This window comes from Vipera berus (genome assembly GCF_964194415.1).
Source record: "Vipera berus genome assembly, chromosome: 3".
In the NCBI taxonomy this organism is placed as follows: domain Eukaryota; kingdom Metazoa; phylum Chordata; class Lepidosauria; order Squamata; family Viperidae; genus Vipera; species Vipera berus.
In genome coordinates this window covers 115,000,678-115,027,361 of record NC_138204.1, presented here as the reverse complement: position 1 = coordinate 115,027,361, position 26,684 = coordinate 115,000,678, and the positions used below count along the sequence as shown (strand labels likewise).

General features: G+C 39.8%; 1 protein-coding gene across 5 annotated transcripts in view; it reads right to left on the bottom strand.

The window, feature by feature from the left end:
• Positions 1-26,684, bottom strand: part of ATF6 (activating transcription factor 6) — a 93,274-nt gene that overhangs the window by 22,476 nt on the left and 44,114 nt on the right. For 4 of the 5 annotated variants that reach the window (XM_081322683.1, XM_081322682.1, XM_081322685.1 and 1 more), the window contains exon 15: positions 11,563-11,647. In XM_081322683.1, the coding sequence (XP_081178809.1) occupies positions 11,563-11,647 (85 nt within the window). Of the gene's footprint in view, positions 1-8,487; positions 8,685-11,562; positions 11,648-26,684 lie in introns of those variants that run through there. The other variant, XM_081322684.1, reaches the window with a different exon arrangement.

Here is a 26,684-nt window from a genome sequence, read left to right as displayed (position 1 = left end):
TATGTGAACTAGATACCCTAAATGTCCCCGCTTCCAGATCTCCTTAAAATGGTACTTTTGTTTTGCAGCAGCACAAGAGGGAGAAAAGATAAACTATACCAGGGGTGTCAAACTCGCAACGTCATGTGACGTGTCGTGACGTATCACAACTTTTTTCCCACTGCCGGCAATGGGGTGGGCGCGGTTTCGGCATCCGGCCTGTAGGCCGGCAGTTTGACATCCCTTTACTATACAATGGATTGGGTGATGAAATATATTTTCGCTTCCATTGTAAAGACAGACTAAAACCCAAGAGATGTCATTTGGAGCAGAGTTCTTCCAATTTAATGCAGCAAGAGTGGAAAACTGAACAATCTATGCGCAGAATTCCAAAGCAAAGCAAATCGAGACATGTAACAACCCTTCCAGTTCTTAAATGTTTTCCCAGTTATAAACAAACCTGCCTGAACGCACGTTATCTTGCTTTACAAAAAAAAAATCCACTACTAGAACATACTTCTGCCAACCTAGCAGTTCGAAAGCACGTAAAAATGCAAGTAGAAAAATAGGGACCACTACGGTGGGAAGGTAACAGCGTTCCGTGCGCCTTTGGCGTCTAGTCATGACGGCCACATGACCACGGAGACGTCCTCGGACAAGCGCTGGCTCTTCGGCTTTGAAACGGAGATGAGCACCGGCCCCTAGAGTCGGAAACGACTAGCACGCATGTGCAGGGGATCCTTTACCTTTACCTTACTAGAACATAAATATATTAATTGCCCAGCTGACTAGCTCAATGCAATACCTTACCTTGTGTTTTTGAACAGTAATATCCCCCAAACCTGAAGATGCTGGAGAAACTGAGACATCAGTAAAGACGTACAACCAACTATGGTATCCCTTCTACCCAATCTTGGCAGAGCCAGGTACAGTCACTCCTCTTGTAAAATGCCAGGAAGGATTATATTGCTCTGATGTCAGATCACAAGGAGGGGATTTATTTTTATTTTATTTTTTGGCAACAAAGTGCTATGTTGTAATAGTAAAATGATATTCTTAAAAATAGTATTGTCTTAGGGTGTGTTTCACTATCGTTTTTATCTGTATTGTAATTCCTCCTTCCTTTTTCTTTCCTTCCCTTCCCTTCTTGATTCTGATCGTTGTTTGAAATAGATTACGATTGATTCAAATACAGTGTGTGTTGCGCCTACTGCAAAACAATCAAACAACAAAAAAAGAATAGATGCAAGCCCGAATTAAAATACAGATGATGCTCCCTAGAAACGGATGCACATACACATTATTTGGTTATGCTAACAAAAAGCCTAATATGTGGCTACCAGGAATTCTCACCGCTGTGCTATGAGCTTCAAACTAAATTTTTATCAACATCTTTGTCAGAAGGGTAGACAGCTGATCTGAATGACATCACAATAAAAAAAATTCAAAGATCATACCCTATCAAGAAAATTTTAGTTCTGTTTTCAAGCTAGTTTTCATCCCCTTTTTTGGCAAGAAAATGGCACGTATAGCTTTATACAGAGCCTGCAACCAATGTTTATGTGAAGTTCTTAGGTGGGCCAACTGCATGAATCTGCAAACCTAACTGGACAAGATGATTAATTTATGGTTCAGCCTTTCCATCTTAAGATACCGAATGTGTTTGGATTAACGCCATTACAATGTTTTGCATGGGGGAAAGGAAAAAAAGAGACCCTGCCCAATTCCAAAAGAGAGACTCGTTACCAGTTCTTTGAATATATGTTAAGAGACATGTCAGGCTGCTTCTGTTACCTCTCAAACTGCTTTTCTGCTGCTTTAATACATAAGGCGGCAAGTTAGAAAAACAAGACAAGATGAAAATTCCCAGCAGAGTTGGCTTTATTATTTCATTTCTCTGCCGTTTCCTGTCCAAGTGACTAAACACTTATGAATTTTCAAGTTACACAGATTTAATAATCTCTGTGCACAAAAATACTCTTAATCATTCTTTGGTCTGTTTTACAAGTTGCCCTCTTACTCATAGAGGTGAAATGCTGCTTGGTTCACATATGTAATACACTGAAATTTAGGCACTTTTTTTTTTTAAAAAAAGGGGATAGTTATTGCTGAAATCCAGCGCTCTTCATCCAAGGGCACCATCTCCTTCATTTCCTGATTTTCCAACCCTCTCTTCCCAGAGCTTTCTTCCAAGTCCAAAAGCCCAGCTGTACTTTTCTCCACAGCGTCGTCCAATCTGCCCAAGCCCAGCTTTCCAGGAAACATTCTCAAATCTGTCTTTCAGTCTCCAAACCCAGCTGACCAACAGCCAACAGTGGATGGCAAGACACCAGAGCTTTCAACAGTCTGAAAAAGGTCTTGGAAGTTGAAGATGAGTATACCAAGTGAAATAACACTCAATTCGTATTCACAACATGCTGGGAACAAAGGCTTGATTGAACAATCACCAGCAAAATGTTACAAATGCTCCAGCAAGGGAAGGAATGCATGGATACACTGCTGTACTTTATCCCAGTACCGGTTTCTAGAGGGTTAGCACTGCAGATAGTCCTCGACCTTATAATCATTTGTTTAGTGACTGTTCGAAGTTACCACAGAACTGGGGGGAAAAATGACTTATGACTGGTTTTCACACTTAGGAATATTGCAGCATCCCCTTTGGTCACGTGATCAAAATTCGGACACTTGGCAATTGGCATGCATTTATGACAGTTGTGCTGTCCTGGGTTCATGTGATCACCACCTGTAACTTTTCCAGGCAGCTTCCAAAAAGCAAAATCAATGGGGGAAGCCAGATTCACTGGATAACTGCACGATTCATTGAACAACTGCAGCGATTCGCTTAACTGTGGCATAAAAGGTTGTAAAATGGGGCAAAATTCAATTAACAACTGCCTTGCTTAGCAACAGAAGGTTGGGGCTGAATTGGGGTCGTACGTTGCGGGCTACCTGTAAAAAAGTCATTAAAAGTGCCAAGTGAATATGCAAGTCTATAGAAGTTTTGTTAAGAGTGTTCTACTAAATACGCCCCCAAAACTTTCTCATCATCAAGAGCCTCAAAAGAGGGGGTTTCCAATCAAAGAGAGGTTTGGAAGAAACAGGTTTCTAACTCCCTCAGGAGATTACTGTTAAAAAAGAAAATGGATGCCAACATGCCCAAGAAGACGGGGTCTTTACCCCTGCCTAACTTTGATCCTCATGAATGCAGGATGAACATATGGCATAGGGTTGCTGAAAATGTAAACAAGTATATATCTAACGTAACAACAACCAAATGCTTATTTAAATATGTATACCTTCTAAAGAAAAATCCAGAAAGCTAGAGATTAGGCAGGCTCCACGTTATGAATATGCTGTAATTTTTTATTGCTTTATATAATCAACTAGTATTATTTCCTTCCTAGTTTTAGACTGCTTGTTGTGTTTAAGGGATGTGGTGTGTGTGTGTAGTGGGGGGGAAGGCATCCTATTTCTTCTGAGTCTTTTGAAGACTGCAAGAGCCTTGCTTTCCTTTTTTATTCCGAGCTTGTTTTTTGGAGTGGGGGAATGTTTGCATGGTTGTAACTATTAAAAACAGGCCAGCTTTGTCACCTAGAAGCTTTCCATCATTTCTTTCTAGTACCGATCCTCAATCAACTCATGCAATTCCCCCCCCAACCAGCATTTCACTTCCCAATGACCCTCACCAGACATGACCTTCCCATCACAAGACCTAACACCAGACCCTCACCTGACATGACCCACACTTGACCCATCACAAGACTGTCACTTGATGCAACCCATACCTGACCCATCACAAGACCCTCACCGGACGTGACCTTCCCATCACAAGACCTATGGGCCACACAAAGCCCTTATAAACAGAAGAACATTGACAAGGACATCTCCTAAACTCCTCTGAAGATGTTACATAGCCTGGTAACGAAATGTTTGAAAATCAATTCACAAGCTCGGGGAACAGACCTCCACTCTCATTCTACATCCGAGTTACAGATATTCAACACCATTGCAAGGCTATGTTTGTTAGATACAGGGACAAAGTGAGCCAATTCTGGCCAGACAGTTTACTACAGTAGTAAGAGGACTGCTGCTGGTTAACATAAAAATGTTACAAATGAGCTTCTAAAATTCCTGGAATAAAATGGATAGAATTTAAGATTTAGAAAAGCATGAAAAAAAATAAAAGACCTATTTTGAGACTTCTTGGAAATCAAGTGTAAGGGTCCATTATCAGATTGATAAGGATTCAGGAGATCATTGGGTAAACAGACAACTGCAAGCTTATCCCCTTACAATTAAAAAATCCCACTTCCTCACCAATTCTCACTAAAGCTGTTGGAAAGAAATGAAAAAAGGCTTTGCCTAATGCCTTTGAAAATAAATAGGTTCTTATAGAGAATAATTCAACTGCTGACATTCTTAAAAATCTATTCCTTTTGCTTTAATAAATCCTATAAAGACAACTCTTTGACATTTGTGCCTGGCAAAAAGTATTACTTTTAATTTGAGTAAAGTGCTCAAGAGTCTGACAAGGGAGATTCTAGGAAACTGAATGTTGGCAAGCATTATCCTAGATTTTTGTAAAAACAACTAGTATTGATGATTAAACTATTTTTGAATATTTACAAAAAATTACTATTAAGAATTACCAATGCTTTCATGAATCAATCATTTTGAGCCAACCCTATTTCAAATAAAAAACTGCTCAAGTATACTAAATATAGTATACTTTGATTTCATCATGTACCAAGTTTCCTAGGATACGGTGAACTGAAAGTAGACTGGAATCAATTGACAGGTCTCTAAATGGTTTGCTCTATATGTCTAGAATATGTCTTGTAGTTTTTTTAATGAGAATATCGTAATTTTTATTGTTTCTCATTCCAACTGTTTTTCCTCTACAAAACACGTCTTTGTTTAATCTGCTAAGAATTCTTATTTCCTGATAATTCATACATATAATTGCTTGAGGATATGGCTCATGGAATATCACAGATTATGCCTTTAGACTCAACCATTTTCTGTCTGGCGCTAGTTGGTAGACCTCAATGTTTTAGCAAGAGCCAAAAATAGAATCCATGAGGATGAACTCTGCCACAAATTTCTGCAATATCTTTGTTGACATATACGTAATAACTTGTGGGCATGACTATTCCTCTAAGATGGATCCACAGTTGATTAAATACAACCATTAAGAAAATACTTAAAAAGGGAGGGGGGTTGTACTGGGTATCTGCATTTATTCCTCTAGGCATTTTGTTAATTCCTTATCTAGAACAACTCTCTCCCTCTCCCCCACCCTCTGTCTGTCATTCTTATTTAGTCATGATTTGTTCATTGGAAGTAAGGTGCCTTGGTAATTTCACCTGTATAATGGCATCACCGCCCTGAGTCCTTCGGGAGAAGGGCGGTATACAAATTAAATTAATAAATAAATTAATAAAATCACTAAGCAGTGCTGTCGTTGAAAATATTTTGTCACTAAAGTGCATATTAAATACATTTTATATGAGCAACAGAAATAACTTTTCAAAGCTATTTATTTTTGTATAAGAATTTGCCTGTAAATATATCAAAGTTAGTTATTGGAGTTGTGCAGTTTGATAAAAGAAAGGCCATTTCTACACGTTCACAAATTTCTAAGAGCTTAGAAGGGCTACTACAAGTAGTCCTCAATTTACAAGCATTCATTTAGCAACCACTCACAAGTTACAACAGCACTGAAAAAAAGTACTTATGCCCAGTCCTTACTTATGATCATCCTACTGTCCCCACAATCATATGACTGCAAATCAGGTGCTTGGCAATCAGCAGGCATTTACAATGGTTGCAGGTCCTGGGATCACATGATAGCCATTTGCGAACTTCTGACAAGCAAATGGCCTATGGGAAGAGCCAATCCCCTTAATGACTGCCTCATTTGCTTCAGGGTGACCAGGGTGATTTGCTTAATATCCCCCACCAGAAAAGGTTGTAAAATTGGGCACAACTCAGTTCATGACTGCTTTGTTAACCAATGGAGGTTTCCAGTCCCAATTGTGGTTTGTGAATTGAAGGCTACCTGTATTTCGTCTTGAATAGTTTAAGAGCCGCAGGTTTCAGTTTGATTTGGTTTGCAAAAAATGTTAAGCTGCAGATGTCAGTCACTACACCACAAGCAAGGTTTTAAAATCATAAAACCTTTTACAGACCAAGAAATGATGACAGCAGATGTTTAAATTAATGTGGGAAATGTGGCAGACAGAAAGATTAATTGCACATGGGAAACTCATATCAAATTAATGGCAACTTAATTTGTAAACATGTTGGAACAGAACAATTAATTCATTTTATGACAGTTTTAAAGAGAGTAAATATGTATTTATGATAAAAGTAATATAAACCTGATATTTATAAAATGATTTATTTAGAAGTTAAATTTCATTTTCTTTTATTCTTGCTTTTCAAATATGTTATCTGAATTAGTGCAACTGCTCCAAATATAGGTTAAAATATGAATACATTCCAAATCAAACATGATGCTCTCTGTGAATACTTTTCCAGATATTGAGATTTGGAGGCAAGAATCCTTATGTGTAACAAGAAGCTATGGGCAATGAAAGAAAAGGTAAAGTTTGTGTCTAGGAACCATGAAAAATGAATAACAAACCAGACTGATGTATGTAACTGATGCCTTTTGACCGATGGGGACATTTCAGCAGACATTTTAAAGAATATCTTTATGATTGAAATCATTTACGTTTGGCATTAGATTTTGGAGGTCAGGTTCAATATGACATTCCACAATATAAGTAACATGAGTTACTTACTTATCGGTAGTCTTATTGGTCACATGATCCAATTCAGGCAGAGATTATTTATTTATGACGGCTGCAGTATTCTGGGACCTTCCCTGGTGACTTCTAACAAGCAAAGTCAACGTGGGAAGCCAGATTCACTTAACAACCACAGCGATTCATTTAGCAACCTTTGCAAAAAAAAAAGGTAATAAAATCGAATTTCATTCACTTAACAACCACCTTGCTTAGCAATGGAAATTCTGGACCCAAAAAGTTGAGGACTATCTTTATTTTATATTTTTAATACAAAGATATCCAACAATAGGAACCAAGAAGTTACATTTACCAATTAGCAGGATTTCTGAGAAACTTAGGAACATTTCACTGCCTCTGCCATATACAGTATGATTGCAAACGCATCACTCTGAACAGAAATATATGTAGCAAACAAATAACATGATCTCATTAATGTACTTTACTATTACCTCTAAATCATTATTAATGACTCACACAAATCTTAAGTAGAGGCAGTCCCTGGATCAAGAACATCTGACTTTTAGACAACTCCTACTTACAAATGGGTTGCCTGTTACTAAACATGGCAGATTTCCTTGAGCCAACGAACTGTGGAAGCCGCACAGTGCACAGTGAACTACTGATAGTTTCATGAACTACTGATGCAGAAGAAAGAGTCTATTGGTAAGTATGACTTCTGATTCTTACATACAAATGTGAGTTAGACAGACAGAGGAGCAGAACTCATTCTTAACTCCGGGACTGTATTAATGATCTGAATTAACTCAAGACAGCTCAGGACGTCAGGTTTCCCACTAAAAATGACAGTGATTCAATTTATTGATATCTTAGAACAATGCTTCTTTCAATTATCAAGATCACATTAATAGCACACTACTGAAACATATACTGTATTTTTATGGCATCAGTATTAGTCTTTCTGCAACCATATCTTGGTAATAGCATAAAGCAAGATAAATTTGTAGCAAAAATAAACCTGTTCTTCAGTAACTACTTCAACATTCAACAGAAAAAAATATTTGAAAGTTTTCAATGCCATTCTACAGAGACTATCAAAAAGAATAGAGAAAACAATAGTTAAATCATATGACAATTATAGAAACAACTTCAGGTACGTAGATACAGTATAATACTGAAAAGGCTTCCAGACTTGCTTTTGAAAAGATTTTTCTGGTCAAATAGCATTCAGAAGTGGTGATTCAGGAGATGTTCACTCATTCCTGATTTAAACAATCTTACTTAGAACTATAATAACACCACACCCTAAACAACATTAAAGAAAGATTTACAGATATTGCTTATGCTAGCTGACCTATGTTGGACCACATGTATCTTTTCATGTCCAATCTCAAGTTAGTGTAGAGATCCATTAAACTTCTCTTGCAGATTAAATAGTTTTTTTCCTTATCAGATAAATGTTTCCATGTGCAGGAACATTCCAAATACTTTAGATTTATGCTGGGTAGGCTATCTATGAACAGAAAATTCCCCAGACTGCAAACTACTGACTAGAGCAAAGAATTACGGTACAGGCCTGGATACTTATAAAGAATGAAAGAACATGAAGCCGTATATGCGACACCATAAGATATATAATCTGCCTCCGGATTTAAAAAATGAAAATAAGTAGAGAACTAGTGAGCCGTCAAATTTCAGCAAATAAAACCACAATCACCCATGTCTTTTGCAAGGTTTCTCTTTAGTTTGCAAAACATATTTTATTTTTTTTATTTTTCAATAAATATACTTGTTTACTTTAGCAATCAGTGCATCAGAAATTTACACCCCTTCTTGAACCATCGTAAGGCCCTGTGGGGACGCTCAACCAGTTTCCTTTCTTCTTAGGCCTTTTATATGGAACAAAAGCATCATTTGGTTCTTTCTGGTAAACTGTTTTTGAATGAAAGGGAGAGCAAACACATTTCCAATGGAAACGTAAGAGCTTCCATAGCATTACATGTCTCAGGACCAGATGTACAGACAGCAAGTGATAAGTTACTTGCCTGCAGGTGTGAAAGCCCATGTCTGCTTAGAAATTGCTTCTACTGCACATATTTTGCAAACAAATGCCAAAATCAAATTACAATTTATTTAACAGAGTAAACCCTTGAATAATAAAAGGCAAAGGTACAGGATGTTGTTAAATATCAGTATAAAGGTTTACTTAGGCATTTCCCATTTTTCCATGCTGTTGACAAAAATACAATAGTTAAACTGGTTAAACCAGGGGTAGGCAACCTCGGCTCTTTTATGACTCATGGACTTCAACTCCCAGAATCCATGAGTCATAAAAGAGCCGAGGTTGCCTACCCCTGGGTTAAACTGTAGTTTTAGTCTTTTTCTTTGCACAAGATCCTTAATCAGAAAATACTTTTCATCTGCTTTACTGAATAAAAAAATTAACCCGGTATACAAGAACAAATTAAATTATATTAAAATAGAAACCAAGAGCAATATTGGTAAAACTTCTAAGAAATCAAAGAAGTTATACCGATATTTAAAAATACTTTCAATGCACCCAAATTTTCCCTACTGTTGTGTGTGTGTATGCCTGCATATATGAGCCTCTCAATGAAACAGAAAGTATTGGTTTTCCCAAATTTTCTCCTCCTTTGCTTGTTTTTATAAGCATTCCATAATGTGATTCCCCATATTAGTATCTTGAAGTCTAGAAAAAGAATTCATTTAAATAAATGCATAAAGTGATTTTCATTCTTGAAGAGACATTCCCTGGACCCAGCTATAGCAATAGCAATAGCATTTAGACTTATATATCGCCCCATGGTGCTTTACAGCAGGGGTCCCCAACCACCAGACTGGTGCCGGGCTGTGACCCATTGGGAATGGGCGAATACGCAAAGTTGCATTTGTGCAAGTGGTGCGCATGCGCGCAAACCCATCCCTTCTCCCCTCTGCTCCCACTGGTGCTGGTCCACAGAGCTGGAAAAGTTGGAGTCCGCCACTTTACAGCATTCTCTGGGCAGCTTACAACATCAGCCTATTGGCCCCAACCATCTGGGTCCCCATTTTACCAATCCTGGAAGGATGTAAGGCTGTCAACCTCAAGCTCCGTCAGGATCAAACTCCAAGCTGTGGGCAGAGTTTGCCTGTAATACTGTATTTAAACCACTCTGCCACCAGGGCTCAGCTATACCTGGCAAGCTATTGCATAGTTCCTAGCTACTGCTGAGAAGTTGGTGTTGCTTTAGCAAAAAAAAAATGATCTGAGTTTTTTTCAGTTAGGTTTCAGGTCAGAGTATGACACCTAAAACAGGAATGATCACTCACTGTGGTAGATCATCTCTGCCAGGATCTGGATGGCGGAAGAGCACATATCGCGGTCCTCCCAGACCTCTTGGTTGCTCTTGATACTATCAACCACAGTATCGTTCTGTGTTTGATTTAGAGCAAAACGAAAGAGCAAAATTAGATTATTTGCTCAGTTCATTCCTATACGTGTAAGTGGGGAAGACGTCAGATGCCAGGAGGCCCCCTTTTGGGGGTCCTAAAGGGTTAAATCCTCTTCTCCCCTGTATCTATATGAGACCACTGAAAAAGGCATCAATCAGTTTGGGGTGAGGCACCATTAATATGCCCATTGTCACCCTTGGGCTGAACCAGATTTGTCATGGGTTTGAGGGTCTGGACAGGGAAACTAAACTTGAACTCAAACCAAATGAAGCTGTGTTTGTCCAGATGTTACTCTACGTGGGATACCATTCTCCCAGAAATATCTGGTCTATGACTAGAGTGACCTTATTGACTCATGCTACTGCTGCATGAGTGGTTAAGAAGACTTCGCCTAGCTTTGGCTGGTGCAACAAAGTGCCTGAAGTGGAAGGTCCTACAAGAGTGACTCATAGAAAGATCATGATTAGATTGATGCAACGTATTCTATATGGGACTCAAGATTACCCAGAATCTGCAATTGTTGCCAAACACAGCTGCCTGCTCAGTGGTGAGTGGGAGCAACTACTGCTATGGGGCCTATAGTATAGTGGGGGGCACTGCACTAGCTTCCAATACGTTTCTGTACAAAATTTAAAGTGCATGTTTTTTTTTATTTTTATAGCCAAAAATGTGTTGGTTCCTAGGTTCTTACAGACCTCGTGAAGGCTCCAAAATGGTGCTTTCCTGTGGTGGCCTCTCCTCTGTATAGCAGTCTTCCATCAGAAGTCAAATTTTGCGTACATTTCGCCGGGATCTGAAAACTTGGTTTTTTGATCTATCAGGCCTGGACTGAAGGGGTTTTAGCTTTTAATATTGTTTTAATTGTTGGGCTTATGTAATTTAATCTATTTTAATTTATACTATTTTTATATCATATTTTATGTTGCCCTGTAAACCGCCCTGAGTCCTTCGGGAATAGGGCGGTATAAAAATTTAATTAAAAATAAATAAATAAATAAATAAATTAGCAGAAACCCTGATTTCTTTTTGGAAAGCTGCCAGAATGGAGTCATTCTGCAGAGTCTGAAAACTCACACTGCCCATTGCTAGATTGATGCTACTGGTATGTGTTATGATGATTGTTTCTTTCCTTTTATTTCTGCTATAATCAGCAGCACTGGCTTTTACTGTTTTTGTTTTAATATCCCCTATGAATGTAAACTGGCACAAATCATATGATTTCGGTGATGTATAAACAAAATAAAGAAGAATCTGAACTTGTACAGATACAATTTAAAAAATGTCCATGAAATATTCATACAATTTGACTGTAATGAAACTGCAGCTTTTTTGACAATATGTTAACTTTCATACTCACCGCTGATGTTTATTGCTGGTAACACTATTGACATCTTTGGTCGCCTGGTCTTATTATGCGTGGTGGCAGGTAACAACAGGTGATCCTAAAAATATATTATTATTATTATTATTATTATTATTATTATTATTATTATTATTATTATTATTATTATTATTATTATTCATCCTTTGACACACTACTGTATCTCCTTATAGATTCCAAGATCTAACATTAAGAATACATCCCACACCAATTCATCATGTAAATTGCATTTGAAATTAGAATTCAAACTTGTGTAGCTGCTTCCATAAAAATATCATAGCTGAATATAGCCATCAGGAAAGACTGAACTAGCTTATTTCTGCCGCCTTTGGATTATATTTTTGAATTATAGTATTAATGGAGTGTTCTTGTATTTTTTAAACCAACCCTAATATTAAGAGTGTCATATTCCCATTTGGATCACAAAACAAAACTCTTGCCACAAATAGTTCACAATCTGAATGTCTACTTTTTATGCACCAGATCTTCACCCCTCATTACTATTAATTCATGATTCTATTTGTTTTTAATTAAAACAATAGCCCAATTATTGTTTCTGGCTTCCATGTTGATGTGAGAATTTAGCATTTAATTTTTAACTACCTCTCACCTTTGAATTAATTGCAGTTTATTCAATATTCTTTATTCCCTGCTTCTTTTACTTTTACATTATAAAAACGAGCCCCTGTGGATTTTACTCCGCTAGTTGTTGCTGATGATAGAGGGCGGTGCTCATCTCCATTTCAAGGCCATTGAGCCAGTGCTGTCCAAAGATATTTCCGCAGTCATGTGGCCAGTATGACATCATGGAGTGCTGTTACCTTCCCAACCAAGTGATACCTATTTATCTACTTGCATTTGCATGCTTTCGAACTATTAGGTTGGCAGAAGCTGGGCAGGATGGGCGCTTATCCCATCACGTGGCGGTTGAGTCTTAAACCCGGGCTGCTGGCTTTCCAGCCAACAAGCCCAGCATCTTAACAGCTGAGCCACCGTGCCACCCTGTTACATTATAATGTTCTAAATCATTAATTTTAACTTACAACTTATATCAATCTATAAATTGTATAAATGTAATTTAATTTAATTTATATTAGCAGCCATCTTAAGCTTTCCAGGTGGCATATAAGAGTTATTTTAACTAAAAATGTGGCTAATCAAAGAAATCACACTACAAAATAGTGATTATTTAGCCTCAAGTATCTTTGAAACTAAATGATCAAAGGAAGGAGTCCCAATCTTGAAAACAAATGTGGCATGAAGTTTAACGGAGCCTCGCTTAATAGGAACTGTCTGTTGCTCTTCCCTGTTTAGAAGCTGCTGTGGAAATAGGTCTACAATATAAAGCCTTTGCTAGTGTCCTTCAGCAGCTAACAAAATCTATACTGCAGCTTGATTAAAGAAACATACTGCCTTGGACTGAGTTTAGAATGTATAGACTCATCGGGCTCAGAAGATTACTGAACCAGAGGATAGCCATGACAAAAACTGGAGCACAGTCTAATTGGCAACATCATATTTCCAGTCAGATAGTTTTCCAGCCATTATGCCAGGCACTGCATTTTAGGATTTCTCTTGGATTGTCATTCCATCACAGTAAAAGCGTTGGCTCAGAGCTACAAAGTCATCTGCTCTGGAATCTAACTTACTTTGATTTATTTTGTCTTTAGATGACACTTCACATGAAAAGAGCAAATGGTAGGTTTTTAAGGAACATATTTCAGTTTTTACCATATATATATATATATATTACTATTATTAACAATAAATTTAGGTATTTTGCATCTCAAATACTAAACTGCCAATTAATAATGATTTACTTTCTTTCTCAGACTACTTTGGCAGTAACTGAGAAGCTCAATGAAATATGAGCCTTTTTTCTTATAATTCAAAACCATGGATGAAGAAAGGATTCAAAACCTTTTTTTACAGATAGTTAAAGGTAAAGGTAAAGGTTCCCCTGCACAGGCGTGCTAGTCATTTCCAACTCTAGGGGCCAGTGCTCATCTCCGTTTCAAAGCCGAAGAACCAGCGTTTGTCTGAGGACGTCTCCATGGTCATGTGACCGGCATGACTAGACGCCAAAGGCGCATGGAACGCTGTTACTTTCCCACTGTAGTGGTCCCTATTTTTCTACTTGCATTTTTATGTGCTTTCGAACTGCTAGGTTGGCAGAGGCTGGGACGAGTTACAGGTGCTCACTTGGTTACGCAGCACTCGGGATTTAACCCGCCAAACTGCCGACCATCTGATTGACAAGCTCAGCGTCCTAACCCACTAAGCCACCGCGTCCCTTTACAGATAGTTAAATTCACCCATATGTATTAGGCCACATTAACTATCAAATGTGCCACATCAAAATGGACAAAATTATTGGGACAGTAATGTATTTTATTTTGACAAATTCAGTTACTTAAATGAGTCTGTTGCTTTAACTTGACAGATAAAGACTCTGTTATGTATAAATAAATACAGCTGCGATATGACATCTTTTCTTTCTCTACTCCAGGGGTGTCAAACTGCTGGCCCATGGGCCGGATGTGTCATAGCAAAACCGCGCCCACCCCATTGCCGGCAATGGGGAAAAAGTCATGATATGTCGTGATACATCACGCGACGTTGCGAGTTTGACATCCCTGCTCTACTTTAACACCAAATGGCTTGATACAACTTTTTCAAAATCACTTAGTAAAAAAAACCATAAAGAGACACAAAGTATTTAGCGACTTCCTCCTAAGTAAATCATCACGGGGAAAAATCTATCTATATGGGTCAAGTTGAAAATGACTTGATGGCACATAATCATCTCTTTAATATTTAGGCAGACAGATGCTTCCATCGATAATTTCCCTTTAGCATTAGGAAGTGGCACAGTAAAGACTGCATGTATGAGAAAAATGCCGAAGTTGTTGAAGTGCAGCTTTTCCAAATCTTCCACTGGTCACTTCCTATTATTTACTGAAGTTGGAAATGAATACTGTGTCGCATTAACACATTTCACATTTGTGTAGATGGACAGAGAAGACAAAACAAAACAAAACAAAATCCCAGAATTTCAGATTTCCAGCTTAGTTTCAAAGTTATCTACATCTTGTCTATGAGGTCTTGAGAAAAATATGTTTTGAAGAAGTGTGCATGAAAAGAGGGCACAAAGTGAGCTAGTCGGGAAGTTTGACTTCATTAGCAAGGAATTTACCCACTCTAGAGGTTAGATGTTTTCTCTTGCAGATTGTGAGGAAGCCATGTGAAAGCTTTCTGCGCCAGTACTTATGAAATCAACTTTCTTTGCGTTACATAGATTGCTCAACAATATTTCATATTATTCACTTTCCATGTATTGTGCCTCTCCATTATTCCTAGCACAGTCCTATCGTGCTAACTATTCTGTTCCTCAGTTATCATTTAAATGCAGATTCACAAATACCTTTCCATTTTTTGTAAAAAAATAAAAAATAAAATCCATATAAGCCTATTCACTTTATAAATGAATCTGAAAATTTTGGAGGTAAGTACTTCTAATCCCAAATGTTTTCACCTCACTAAAAAAACAATCCTCCCAGGCTCTGTACTTTGGGTAGGAATACTTTAATCCCCTAATTTAGTTTTTTAAAATATATGGAAGCTAGCAACTCCCCTCCGTAATCTCAATCAGCATGACTGAATGTTTCGTACGATTTATGAGAAATATATTCTTAACCTGTCTTCTGGTGGATGCCAGATTTAGAATGGCTATAATACCATTGGACAGCAAAGAAACCAAACAAATTAATCACCAAAATTAATCATCAAACAAATTAATCCAGAGTTCTCAACTGAGGCACAAAATGACCACTCAAGGCAGGGAACGTACTATTCCTGCCTCTTATTTTCCTTTACAACAACAACCCTGTGAGGAGGGCTGAAGAGACTGACTGGCCCAAAGTCCCCCAGTTGGCTTTTGTACTGAAGGAAAGCCTAGGACTGACAGTCTTCTGACTTCTAGGCCAGCACCTTCATCACTGCACCAAACCGGCACTCAAATTATCCTACTTCAGACACATTACGTGAAGATCTATCTCCCTGGAGAAGGCTTTAATGATGGCAAAGGCGGAAGGAAAGTGCAGAGGATGATCAGCAACAAAGGGAATGTACTCAGTTACAGTGTCAAGAGGGGCACCATTGGAAGATCTGAAAGACCAGGTTAGGGACAGATTGTCATGGAGAAAAACTATGCGGTCACTAAGAGTCAACATTGACCTGATGGCACATAATCAATCATCAATCAAGGATAAACACAGCATGTATATCGAGGGATTCATAAAATGTTAGTCATTTTAAGCATTTCTGCTTGCATCAACACATGGTTTCTATTTCTTAAACCAGGATACTTCTTGTTTCCTGTTTTTTTTCAAATGATACCAATCATTTTACTAACCCAGTCAAAAGCAAAACAAATTCAGCTTCCACGTGTCAAACAATGAGAAAAGCCATTCCTTACGATTATCTCACTGGTCAATTATCATTTTGACAGAAATTCTCTTCCCAGCCCTGGATTACAATTCAAAATGCAGGAGAAGCTTACGTAACCACCTTCTCCCACACTACAGAACATCCTTCACTCAATTGGCATATAGAGAATCTATAAAGAATTTATAAAATAATCTCTTTTAGCAAACTTTTAACTGTTAGGTGACTTTAGTGTACAATATCGCTATTAATTTCAATTTGTTTTTCACCTTTTATATCCTATTTTTTTATTTTGCTTTCCTAGTAGCTTTGTAGAAATGGGAGATATAAATCAAATAAATATACAATATCGTCTCCCAACCCCAAGGTCAGAATTGGAGGGCTCCATATGTTCTGGGACACGGTGGCTCAGTGGGTTAGGATGCTGAGCTTGTCGATCAGAAGGTCGGCAGTTTGGCAGGTTGAATCCCAATTGCCGCCTAACAGAGTGAGCACCTGTTACTCATCCCAGCTTCTGCCAACGTAGCAGTTCGAAAGCACGTAAAAATGCAAGTAGAAAAATAGGGACCACTACGGTGGGAAGGTAACAGCGTTCCGTGCGCCTTTGGCATCTAGTCATGCCGGCCACATGACCACGGAGATGTCCTCGGACAAGCGCTGGCTCTTCGGCTTTGAAACAGAGTTGAGCACCAGCCCCTAGAGTTGGAAACGACTAGCACGCATGTTCGGGGGAACCTTTACCTTTACCTTTATATGTTCTGAAAATGCCATCTATGGCTAGCTAGGAGACCAGTCTTTCATGATGATATATTCTAGGGCTGTTTAGATTTCCAGAATGATTCCAGTGGCTTCCAAGGGGCTAGCTAAATACATAATTAATCTACATAATTTTATAACTGCATCTTCCCTTATGTGACAACAAATCAGAAAACAGTCAAGAATTTCTTGCAACAAAACAGGAGAACTATTTTATTTTCATTTGAGCTAAGATCTACTCAAGCTCTTCAGGCCATGGTGACTATTTTTTTTAATGTGCCAGTAGAGAGACACATTAAGTGGAATAAAGATACCATGTATCCCCTATGTCAGGGCTTTTCGACCTTTTCAGAGATTGTACCATTTTAAGATATGGCAATATTCGAGTGCAACCAGTCGCCTAGCAAGTGGGCGTGGCCTTGATGCCACTCACGACAGCTGGGTCAGAACGGAACGAGTCACACCAGCTAATTCGATGTGGGGACAACTCAGTTCCCCACAAACTCGCCTCCCCAAACTGCTGGCAGCCAAGCACGTGCACACGCATGCACACAAACACCACATTCCAGGTTTGGGGACTTATATCCACTGAGGAAGGAGAGGGACTTCTCCCCAAGCCCAGGCATGACTGGCAATTTGCCAGCTCAGATGTGGATACAAGTCTCCAAGTTTGGAATGGTGTGTGTGTGTGTGTGTGTGTGTGTGTGTGTGTGTGTGTGTGTGTGTGTGTAGCACGCTAAAGAGATGTTCTTTTCCCAATCCCAGACATTGCTGGTGTTTCCCTGTCCGATGCCCCCTCCTGGAAAAGCAGGAGGTAGACATTGTTTTCAGGAAGCAGTTTCCTCCAAGTCCAACTTCTGTCTTGACAGACCTCTGGAAAGCAAGAGGAGGCAGCAGGGGAGCAGTGCTCCCGGGTCCTGCGCAAGGGAGGATGGCCCTTCTTGAAAGGGGATTGCCAGCTCCAATCGTGCATGGTAAGGATGCTAACTTGTTGGGGCAGCCTCCATATTGGCCACTTCTACCTCTCCAAGCTTTCCTTGTCCCTAGCACAGACATAGTTGCTGCTCCTCACCATATAGCTGGGGCGGGACTTGCAAGTGTTTCTGTCCGCTTCGTCCTGCAAAAGACGAAGCAGACTGAGGTACTTGGAGGTCCCGCCCCAGCTATGGCGAGAAGCAGCAACTGTGCCCAGGAGGCGAGGAGAAGGAACTGGAGGGGCGCGGTGGTGGGGCAGCCTTCTGGCCCTCTGGATTCGGGTTTTTGCTTTGATTGTGAACTGGGGTGGACCAGCCCCTCACTGTCTCCAGGGCGGCCCCGGGCCAAATGTAAACACCCCATGGGCATGTCTATTTAATATCCTCTCCTCTCCCCCTCTTGTCTTTGGCATAGCTGCAACTGATTCCTTTCCCCAGGCTGGAAGCGCCAGTCAGCTGGAGCCTGGCGCGGATCTTGGGCACTCAGCAGAACTCTGGCAACACCGCGGCTCTAGCTGATTCTCCCACAAGCCTGTGCTGCATTGCCGCCCCTTCAGTTCACCCCCACGCTACACTTTTACACTTTTTTTAGACTTTTTTTTACAGTGCCTTTCAACCCATCGTAAACATACCACCTGCCAGGTGCTGACATACCACCAGTGGTACACGTACCACCGATTGAAAAGCCCTACCCTATGTCCCTAATTTTGTTTTAGAAATGATGTATAGTTTTATTATTCATGTACACATATGGCAGTGGCAAATAAATGAAGTATCTGTTGAGGTAGGCAATTATTTGATTTATGAAAGTGTATCAACTCTGCCAGGTTTCCTGTTTATTCTATTTTTTTCTTCAACAGAGATTATGGGTGCCCTACAGATTTATAGATTTGAATTTTCAGGATTACTTAGCAAGCATGACCATTGTTGAGAATTCTTGGAGTCTACATGTCTATTTGGGAACAACTGGATTAGGGACTTCACACTCACAATATCATATAATTTTTTTTGGATCCAAAAATGGTAGGTTTTCATAAAATCAAATTTACAAGTTTGAATTTGTATTACGGTTTCTAAGCACTGGTCCTTAGAAACCCAGGAAACAAAGTTTTTATTTTTTAATGCTAGCAATATTCACTCTTATTAGTTATGCTAAACAACCAACACAAAATAATAGAAAAAAAATAAAAATATTTTCCTTGTTATGCAGTATCATCAACATATTCATATCTGCCACAGCAGTAGAGTAGGGAATTTCAATCGCAGCCTAAGTATAGCACTTTCACCAACACACAAAGAAGCTGCAACTGCTCACCTCTTAGGTAATACTTATGCCAAAGAGGAGATTTTGATGACCTACCTTCTGACATAGAACCTAAATTAACCTAAACTAAAGAATTTCAGAATAGACAATCCATGCAGTTTCCTGTGACATCCATTCATAGTCATAGGCTCCAAATTTTTTTACGGTTTTTTTTTGGCAAGTAAAAAGTCAATAGAGAGCAACAATCATGGCTATGGGAAATCTCATATCCCTTCTACTCAGTCTAAAGCAGACATGTCAAACACAAGGCCCGGGGGCCGGATCCGGCCCGCGAAGTGGTTTCATGCGGCCCACGAAGCCATCCTGGAAACAGTGAGAGAACGGCCCCCACTGCCTTGGCCCTGGCCCAGAGACCCTCCTTCTGCCAGAGACCCTCAGATCTGTCCCACTCCTGCCCAGGCCCCCATAGGCACCCTTGATGCGAACGAGGTAGAGCTGGCCACGCCCACCCAGTAGGCCATACGTACTTTAGCCATGCCCACCCAGTAGGCCACACCCACCCAGGCCACACCCACCCGGCCCCCTGAAGGCAACCGCAATGCTGATGCGGCCCTCAATGAAATTGAGTTTGACACCCCTGGTCTAAAGCATCTAGTTTGTATTTTTCTGATAACGTAATCAGTCAAAACAGTCAATCTTTCAGCATTTTCATGCTTTTTTTTTTTTAAAAAAAAACCCTCTTAAATAAGTTCTCAATGTGGTAGTTTACAGCTTACAGAATTTGGAACACTATGTGTAGTTTCTATTAAAAGTTTCACATTTTCCCAGGTGAAAGTTCATTTAATTTTTTTAAAGTATTAATTTCTACATTACTGATGTTCCAGTTCCATAGCTAAACTACCTACACTGTTTTTCTATTCTTTGTTTCTATAACAATGAAGAAACAGAAACACAGCCTTCTTATTTAAGCATTGTAGCAGACATTGCCGCGGTCCATAATTACACTGTAATATTTTAGATTGCTTCTTTCTGACCATCCTAGACAAAACTATGTGAGCCTTTTCCTATTTGTTTTGTATATTTCTTGAGTGCTCACTTTGACTATGGCTTATGATAAGAATTTACAATACAGAATTCAGACCCCAAGTTTAAACTGAAGCCCGAAGGGGCGCAGCATAGCGTTTGGCAAGTGACTTTTCCTTCAAATTGAGAGTCAGAAACAGGAATTTGGATAGATCAGGAAGTAGCAAAAGAGGAAAAAGTTACATCGGAGTACCACTTCATTTTTAATTCTGGCATCTCACGCATTTTAATTTTTCTCCAAAAGTAAAGGAAAAGGAAAATATAAAGAAAACAACAGTCCTGAAGTTCATGTACAATCCTGAAACCAACTTTCTGCTGGGAATATGGTAAGAAAATATCCAAATGTCTAAAGCAGTGATGGTGAACCTATGACATGTGTGTCACAGGCACATACCATGTCATTTTTGGTGTCATGCCAAGCCTTCCAGAAACTTTGGAAGTTGCACAAGAAGGTCTTGCTCTTGTATAGTCTCTGCTTCCCTGCCCCCCCAAATCACGTGAGCATTCCCATGCAATTTTCTGAGGCGTCAGAAAATGCAAGAACAAGGCCCTCTCATGCAACTTCTGGAGGGTTTGGAGAAGAGAGTTGGGAGGGAAGGAGAGTCTGTAGAAGTCTCTTTTTGCCTGGGGTGGGGTGTGACAGCATAATCAAGGAAAACATCTTCTGGATTTCTGATATGTTGAACCCAAAATGTTCGCAATCACTGATAGGGAAAATTTGCATGAATCTACATCCAGGGACTTTGAACTATGGTGCTGGAGAAGACTCCTGCGAATCCCCTGGACTGCAAGGCGATCAAACCGGTCAGTCCTAGAGATCATCAACCCTGACTGTTCTTTAGAAGCTCTTCAGATCCTGAAGTTGAAACTCAAATACTTTGGCCACCTAATGAGAAGGAAGGACTCACTGGAGAAGAGCCTAATGCTGGGAAAGGTTGAGGGCAAGAGAAGAAGTGGACTCCAGAAGATGGTAGAGGACAGGAAGGCCTGGAGGAACGTTGTCCATGGGGTCATGATTGGTCGGACATGACTTTGCAACTAACAACAACATCCAGAGAAAGAGGGGCAGAAAATAAATATGTGGGATCACTGTATGCAAATGTTTAAATATGTAGCCATGGAATTTTAAAGCACCTAGTAATAAATTGCCAATGACTATGCTGCTCAGTAATCCATCAAGAATAATAGTGTTTCCATCAAAGAGAATCCCTAACATGGATATGAAAGCCAGAGGATTACTATCCAGAAAGTAATCCTCTGGGTAGAAAAGAGATTTCTGCTCACATTCATTTAAAATGGCACAGAATACTTAATCTAAAAAGGTAACATTTTATCATTTGCAGTTACTATCTGTCAGATGCAAAGCAAGGGGAACAATTACTACTGCTATTTTACATTCTAAGAGTATATTCTTTTGTTTATCCTTATAAGAATTTTATGCCATCGTTATTACTTTACATGTTTAGAATTAGGTACAATTCACTACAAAGACACAAAGTACAAAGGTACTTTATTCCTCATGCGGTCAAATCTTCTTTTCAGTCTAGAAATATTCTTATAAATCTGAATATGCTTTATGGCCTCTGCATAAATAATAGAAGAAAAACCTTCTAACTAATTATGATACAGGAAAGCTAAATATTAGCAGAGCTATTATGATTCTTAACAGGTGGTGTTGTGATCTATTGGCATCTGATATTTCACTGTTATTGCACCTGGACTTTAGAACACACTAGACACTGTATGTTGTATAATTGCAAACTTGGCTAAACACACAGAGCCAAGGGAGAAAAAAGGCTTCATCTGTATGGAATTACCTCTGGAAAAAAAACATTTTTTTGAAAGAGAAGTCTAGTGCATCAATGGAACTTGCCTGGCGTTAAGGGCATTTAACACCAATACAATAAAATCAGTAATTGCAATTGCGCACTTTGGACTGAAATAAAATGCAGCTGGAAATGGCCCAAAGTACAATTGTGGATTTATAAATTCAAAGCAGAAAGTCAGTTCAAGAGACTGATTTGGTTCTGATTGGGAGGAAAAGAATAATCTTACATTGTTGGAAAAACAGTGTAACTCTTCATAAATGTTCTGTCCTTCTGCATAAACTTCCTGTTCTGCAACTACTAAACAACTTCCATTTTATAATGAGGGCATAGTTTTGGAACTAAAATCTAGAAAAGGGATTTATCAACACATATTCCAGTTTTACCAACTCTATTTCAACCAAAATTAAGGCTCAATGAGAGACAGTGGAAGCAAGTCTTTTCCCTCTGACTGGATAGAGAGAGAAGATGGACTCTTTGAGGTAACATATTTGGGCTCTTTGATTCCAAGTAGATTCCAGGTAGCCATTCAGAATTGCAAAAATGAACCTTGCAGTACATATACTAATATTTCCTTAGTTGCAGTGATGAAGGTGTTGGCCTAGACAACAGGAGACTGTGAGTTCTAGTCCTACCTGAGGCATGAAAATCAACTGGGTGACTTTGGGCCAGACGCTCTCTCTCAGCCCAAACCACCTCAAGGGGTTATTGTTATTGTTGGGAAAATAGAAGGAGAAAGGAGTATTACGTAAGCTTGCTGCCTTAAGTTATTTATAAAAAATAAAATAAAGGCAGAGTATAAATGAAAAAATAAATTTCTCCCCCCCCCAAAAAAACACACACAACTGATATGTATTTTTACAACAAAACTGAAATATAATGATCACAATAAAATGTGATCAATAAGGAAATATTATTCCATTCTTTCAGGGAATCCAAGGCAACATATGTAAGTTCTCCTTTTATCCTCAAAAGGACTGGAGATTGGAAAGTTTCTCTCCTCCCCTCTCTCTTTCTCTGGCCATAGTAAATCACTTAAGGGTTTTCAATAAAATGGCATAAATACAATATAACTATGAAGGATGTTTTTCAGTTCACATGGGAAAAGGCAGTGTCAAGTAAAATCTCACCCTTGGGCTTCTCTCCAGGCCTTTTACTCAGCATGGAATATGATCAGGCCAAAAAAACTCATTCAACAGCGCATAGCAAATGCAACAGAACCAACTGGACCTGGTCTATGAGCATAGTAAAGATTTGATTGTCTGATTACATATATCTGCAAGTGTGGAAAGTCAATGTAATTCTGCAGATACTTTAAAACCGGGGAAAAGCAGTTGATATTATATTATAAACATTCTAAGAACAACAATTTGACAGCTGAATCAGAGATAATTTCCTTTTACTAAATGCACATTTTCCATTGGATTCCTAGACTGAGCAAGGGTTTTTGACTTAAAAGGCTAAATGGTCGCCTTCCACTTCTACAACTCTATAAAAAAGGATTTTTATCATTTACTAAATATCAAATGTTGAAATAGGCTGAATACTATTTTTACCTTTTTCAAGACATTGATGAAATATTCCACAATATGCAACTTCATACATCCTATTAAAATGTGTAATTTATATACTGCATAAAACAAAACAAAAAAAAAGACTATTGCTAAAACATTCTATTTCAAAGTTCCATTTATTGGTTATTTTTGTAAAGAAACAGATGCTCTTAGTTAAACCAAATACTTGTTTTCTCTGTTCTTGAAAAATTCAAGACAAAGTCTCTCTAAAGGGCATACTTAATCCTTTAGTTCAGGGGTCTTCCACCCTGTCTGTGGACCGGTACCGGGCCGCGGTATGCCATCACCCAGTCCACACAAACAAGCAAAGCCCCATCCACGGGATGCAGGCAGCACACAAAACCACACACTCTCCAGTCCATGGAAAAACCTCTCTCCACAGAACCAGTCCTGGTGCACAAAAGGTTGAGGACCTCTGCTTTAGTTGGACTAGAACTGTAACCCAGTCCTTTGTTGTCTCATCTACTGAACAGAAGAATTTTGGTTTTTTTCTGGAGTCTCAGTTGATTTATCATATCTAGTCCTTTATTCAATAGCGGCAGAGGTCTCACATAGCTTCTTTGGCTTAAGGCCACAGAGATTAGAGGGGTGGGGGAGATGGAAATTTGCATACAGAAGAGACCCAGTCCCAAACACCAGACCACCGATCACAGAGACTATGTCCACCTAGCTTAGTATTTTACTTTAAACCCTAACCTTCAAATCAGTTTTTGATTCCAGCAAAACTGCCTAGATAAGTCCCTGCAGTTTTCTTGGAAAGATTTTGTAAGTGTTTTTTCATTGCCTCCTTCCTAAGGCTGAGAGAGTCGTTGGCCCAAGGTCATTCAATAGGGTTTGTGTCTAAGGTGTGTCTAGAACTCATGATCTTCCTGTTTCTAGGCTGATGTCTTAACACTTTACCAAACTGCCTCTAGCTTAGTATTACCTACAGCAAATGGCAGCTTTCCTTCAAATCTATGGTCTGCCTTCAACTTAAAAACATGGGGAACTGAGGTCTGAAAACCCCCATTGCTGAAGGCTAAGTTACAATTCCCTAAGACCAAGTTGCTCGGCCAAGTAGAAGTACTGTGACATAGAATCCCACCTCTGGGTCTCTCAGAAGAAAAGTGAAAAATAAATTTAATACAGTGCCAGTGATAATGGTGCTGATCATCCACAATATCCAAAGGAATCATCTGTATGGCTTATCCATGATGCCACCATTCATTCAAGAATATTTTTTCAGAAGAGGGAAATTAAAGGGCTAATCAATCATTGCCAAAAAGTACAAAAGCTGCTACAGAAGATAGTAATGTAGAAATATGTTTTCCTAAAAGCTCTCTCATTTCTACCATTTTTTCACTGCAACATGCAATTATTGAACGAAAAGAGAACCAACAGAAATTACACACATCGGACAACAACGAGCATATTAGAATATTTTTCAGATTCCATAATAATATACAAAGGTTCCTCAGCAGATAAATGAGGGGAAAAATATCAACTCTTGGAGTAAAGTGTTTGTAAAACAACTTTCTTAAAATAAAGTTAAACATTGCCTCCATCTGCTGATAGATATAGGGATAACTGCACAATGTAAATAGATTCAATTTTATTCTTTTGATAATTAAACATGCACTTCATTTCTGATGGATAATTTCCAAGACACAAAATAGGATAAATTTTACAAAATTGTTTACTAAAACTCACCTTCCATTCTGGGAAGTATTACTGGGATGGGAGATACGATATAAAAATAGCTGTTTCCCATGGCTGTCCTCTCACATACAAATTGGGTTCTATAAGGTGTCAAGATCTCGATTATATTTTCACTCCCTATTCTATTATGATATTTTGCTGGAAAAGGAACTGCTATCCCCGATTCCTGAAGCAAAACCACTGCAAATATCTGGAAGATGTGATGCCAATAAATTTATTTATTTAGCATCAATGAAGAAAAACACCTGACCAAAACAGATCCATTTGCACAAGAGAAAACTGTATGATTTCATTTTCTGGATATGTACTGATTTTTTCAGGTATAAATTTCATTCTCCGGCCTGCACTCTTAGCCGTTTGCAACCGCCACGAATGGGTGCCAACGACTCCTCTATGCCCTATACGGCGGAAGCGGCGGCAACGAAGGCGAGGACGGCGGTGACAGCCTCTCCGGGCCCCGGTCGACCGTTTTTGCCCAGGGCCCTCTGACAGCGGCGGTAGCGGCGGAGGCGAGGCATCTACGGCTCACACCCTGAGCCACCTCTTCGAGGCACCTTGAACGGAGACGGCAACAGCAGCGACATGACACCAGGGACTCCCATACCTCTGGGAGGCCACGCTCCGGACGGTCCCCAACCAATAGGGGCCTATGGAGTTGCGGCCGGGAACAACGCCCAGAGGATCAGGGAGGGAACTGTTTGGGCGGCTGAACCACCAGAGCTGACGCCAATTAAGGAATCCCTCCACCTTGCCTTCTGCCCACTCTCAACCACCCTTGCCCATTCTCTCCCCACAGGACATAACGGGCCTGGGTGCAAGCCACGGTGGCAGAGTGGCTTGGCCTTACACCTGCAACCCCATAGAGGTGAGAGCTCTATGGGGTATGCTTCACCCAGAGTACGTTCTGGACCACCCCCGGAAGCAGAGACACAACCCATCGTGAGAGGATGAGGAGTGGCCTGCTTCTGGGGGTTCGCCCGGCCAAGTGGCAGTGGCAGGGCGACGATCCAGAAACGCACCTACCCGACTCGACCCTCCTGCAAACTCACCATCCAGGGGACTGCCTTCCCGGAACCCCTTGTGACTATGCTCGTTCAATACTCCAGCACAGTACTACACGCCCTCAGGGGTTCCCCACTCTCCTGGGTGCGACCCGCCTGCACCACATCCAATCTCGATGACGGGCCCAACCACTGGGCCTCTGAGAGATGGCCGGGCAGGGTCAGGGGCCTCCAGCATAAGCCCAACAAGAGGCCCCTGATTAAGTTCTTAGTTAAGTTTTTTGTGGGGTTAGGGAGGGGGGAGGGAGAAGACTATGGTTGCGCGGGAAAGGCACGCCTTCCACCCACCACAACACATGCCAGGCCCACGACCATTCGCGACGGTGTACAACGAGGACCAGTCGCCGATAATACCCAGTGGCGTACTGACAAACATCCCATTCCCAGGATGGTGGGGAATGGCAGAAGGTGCACAG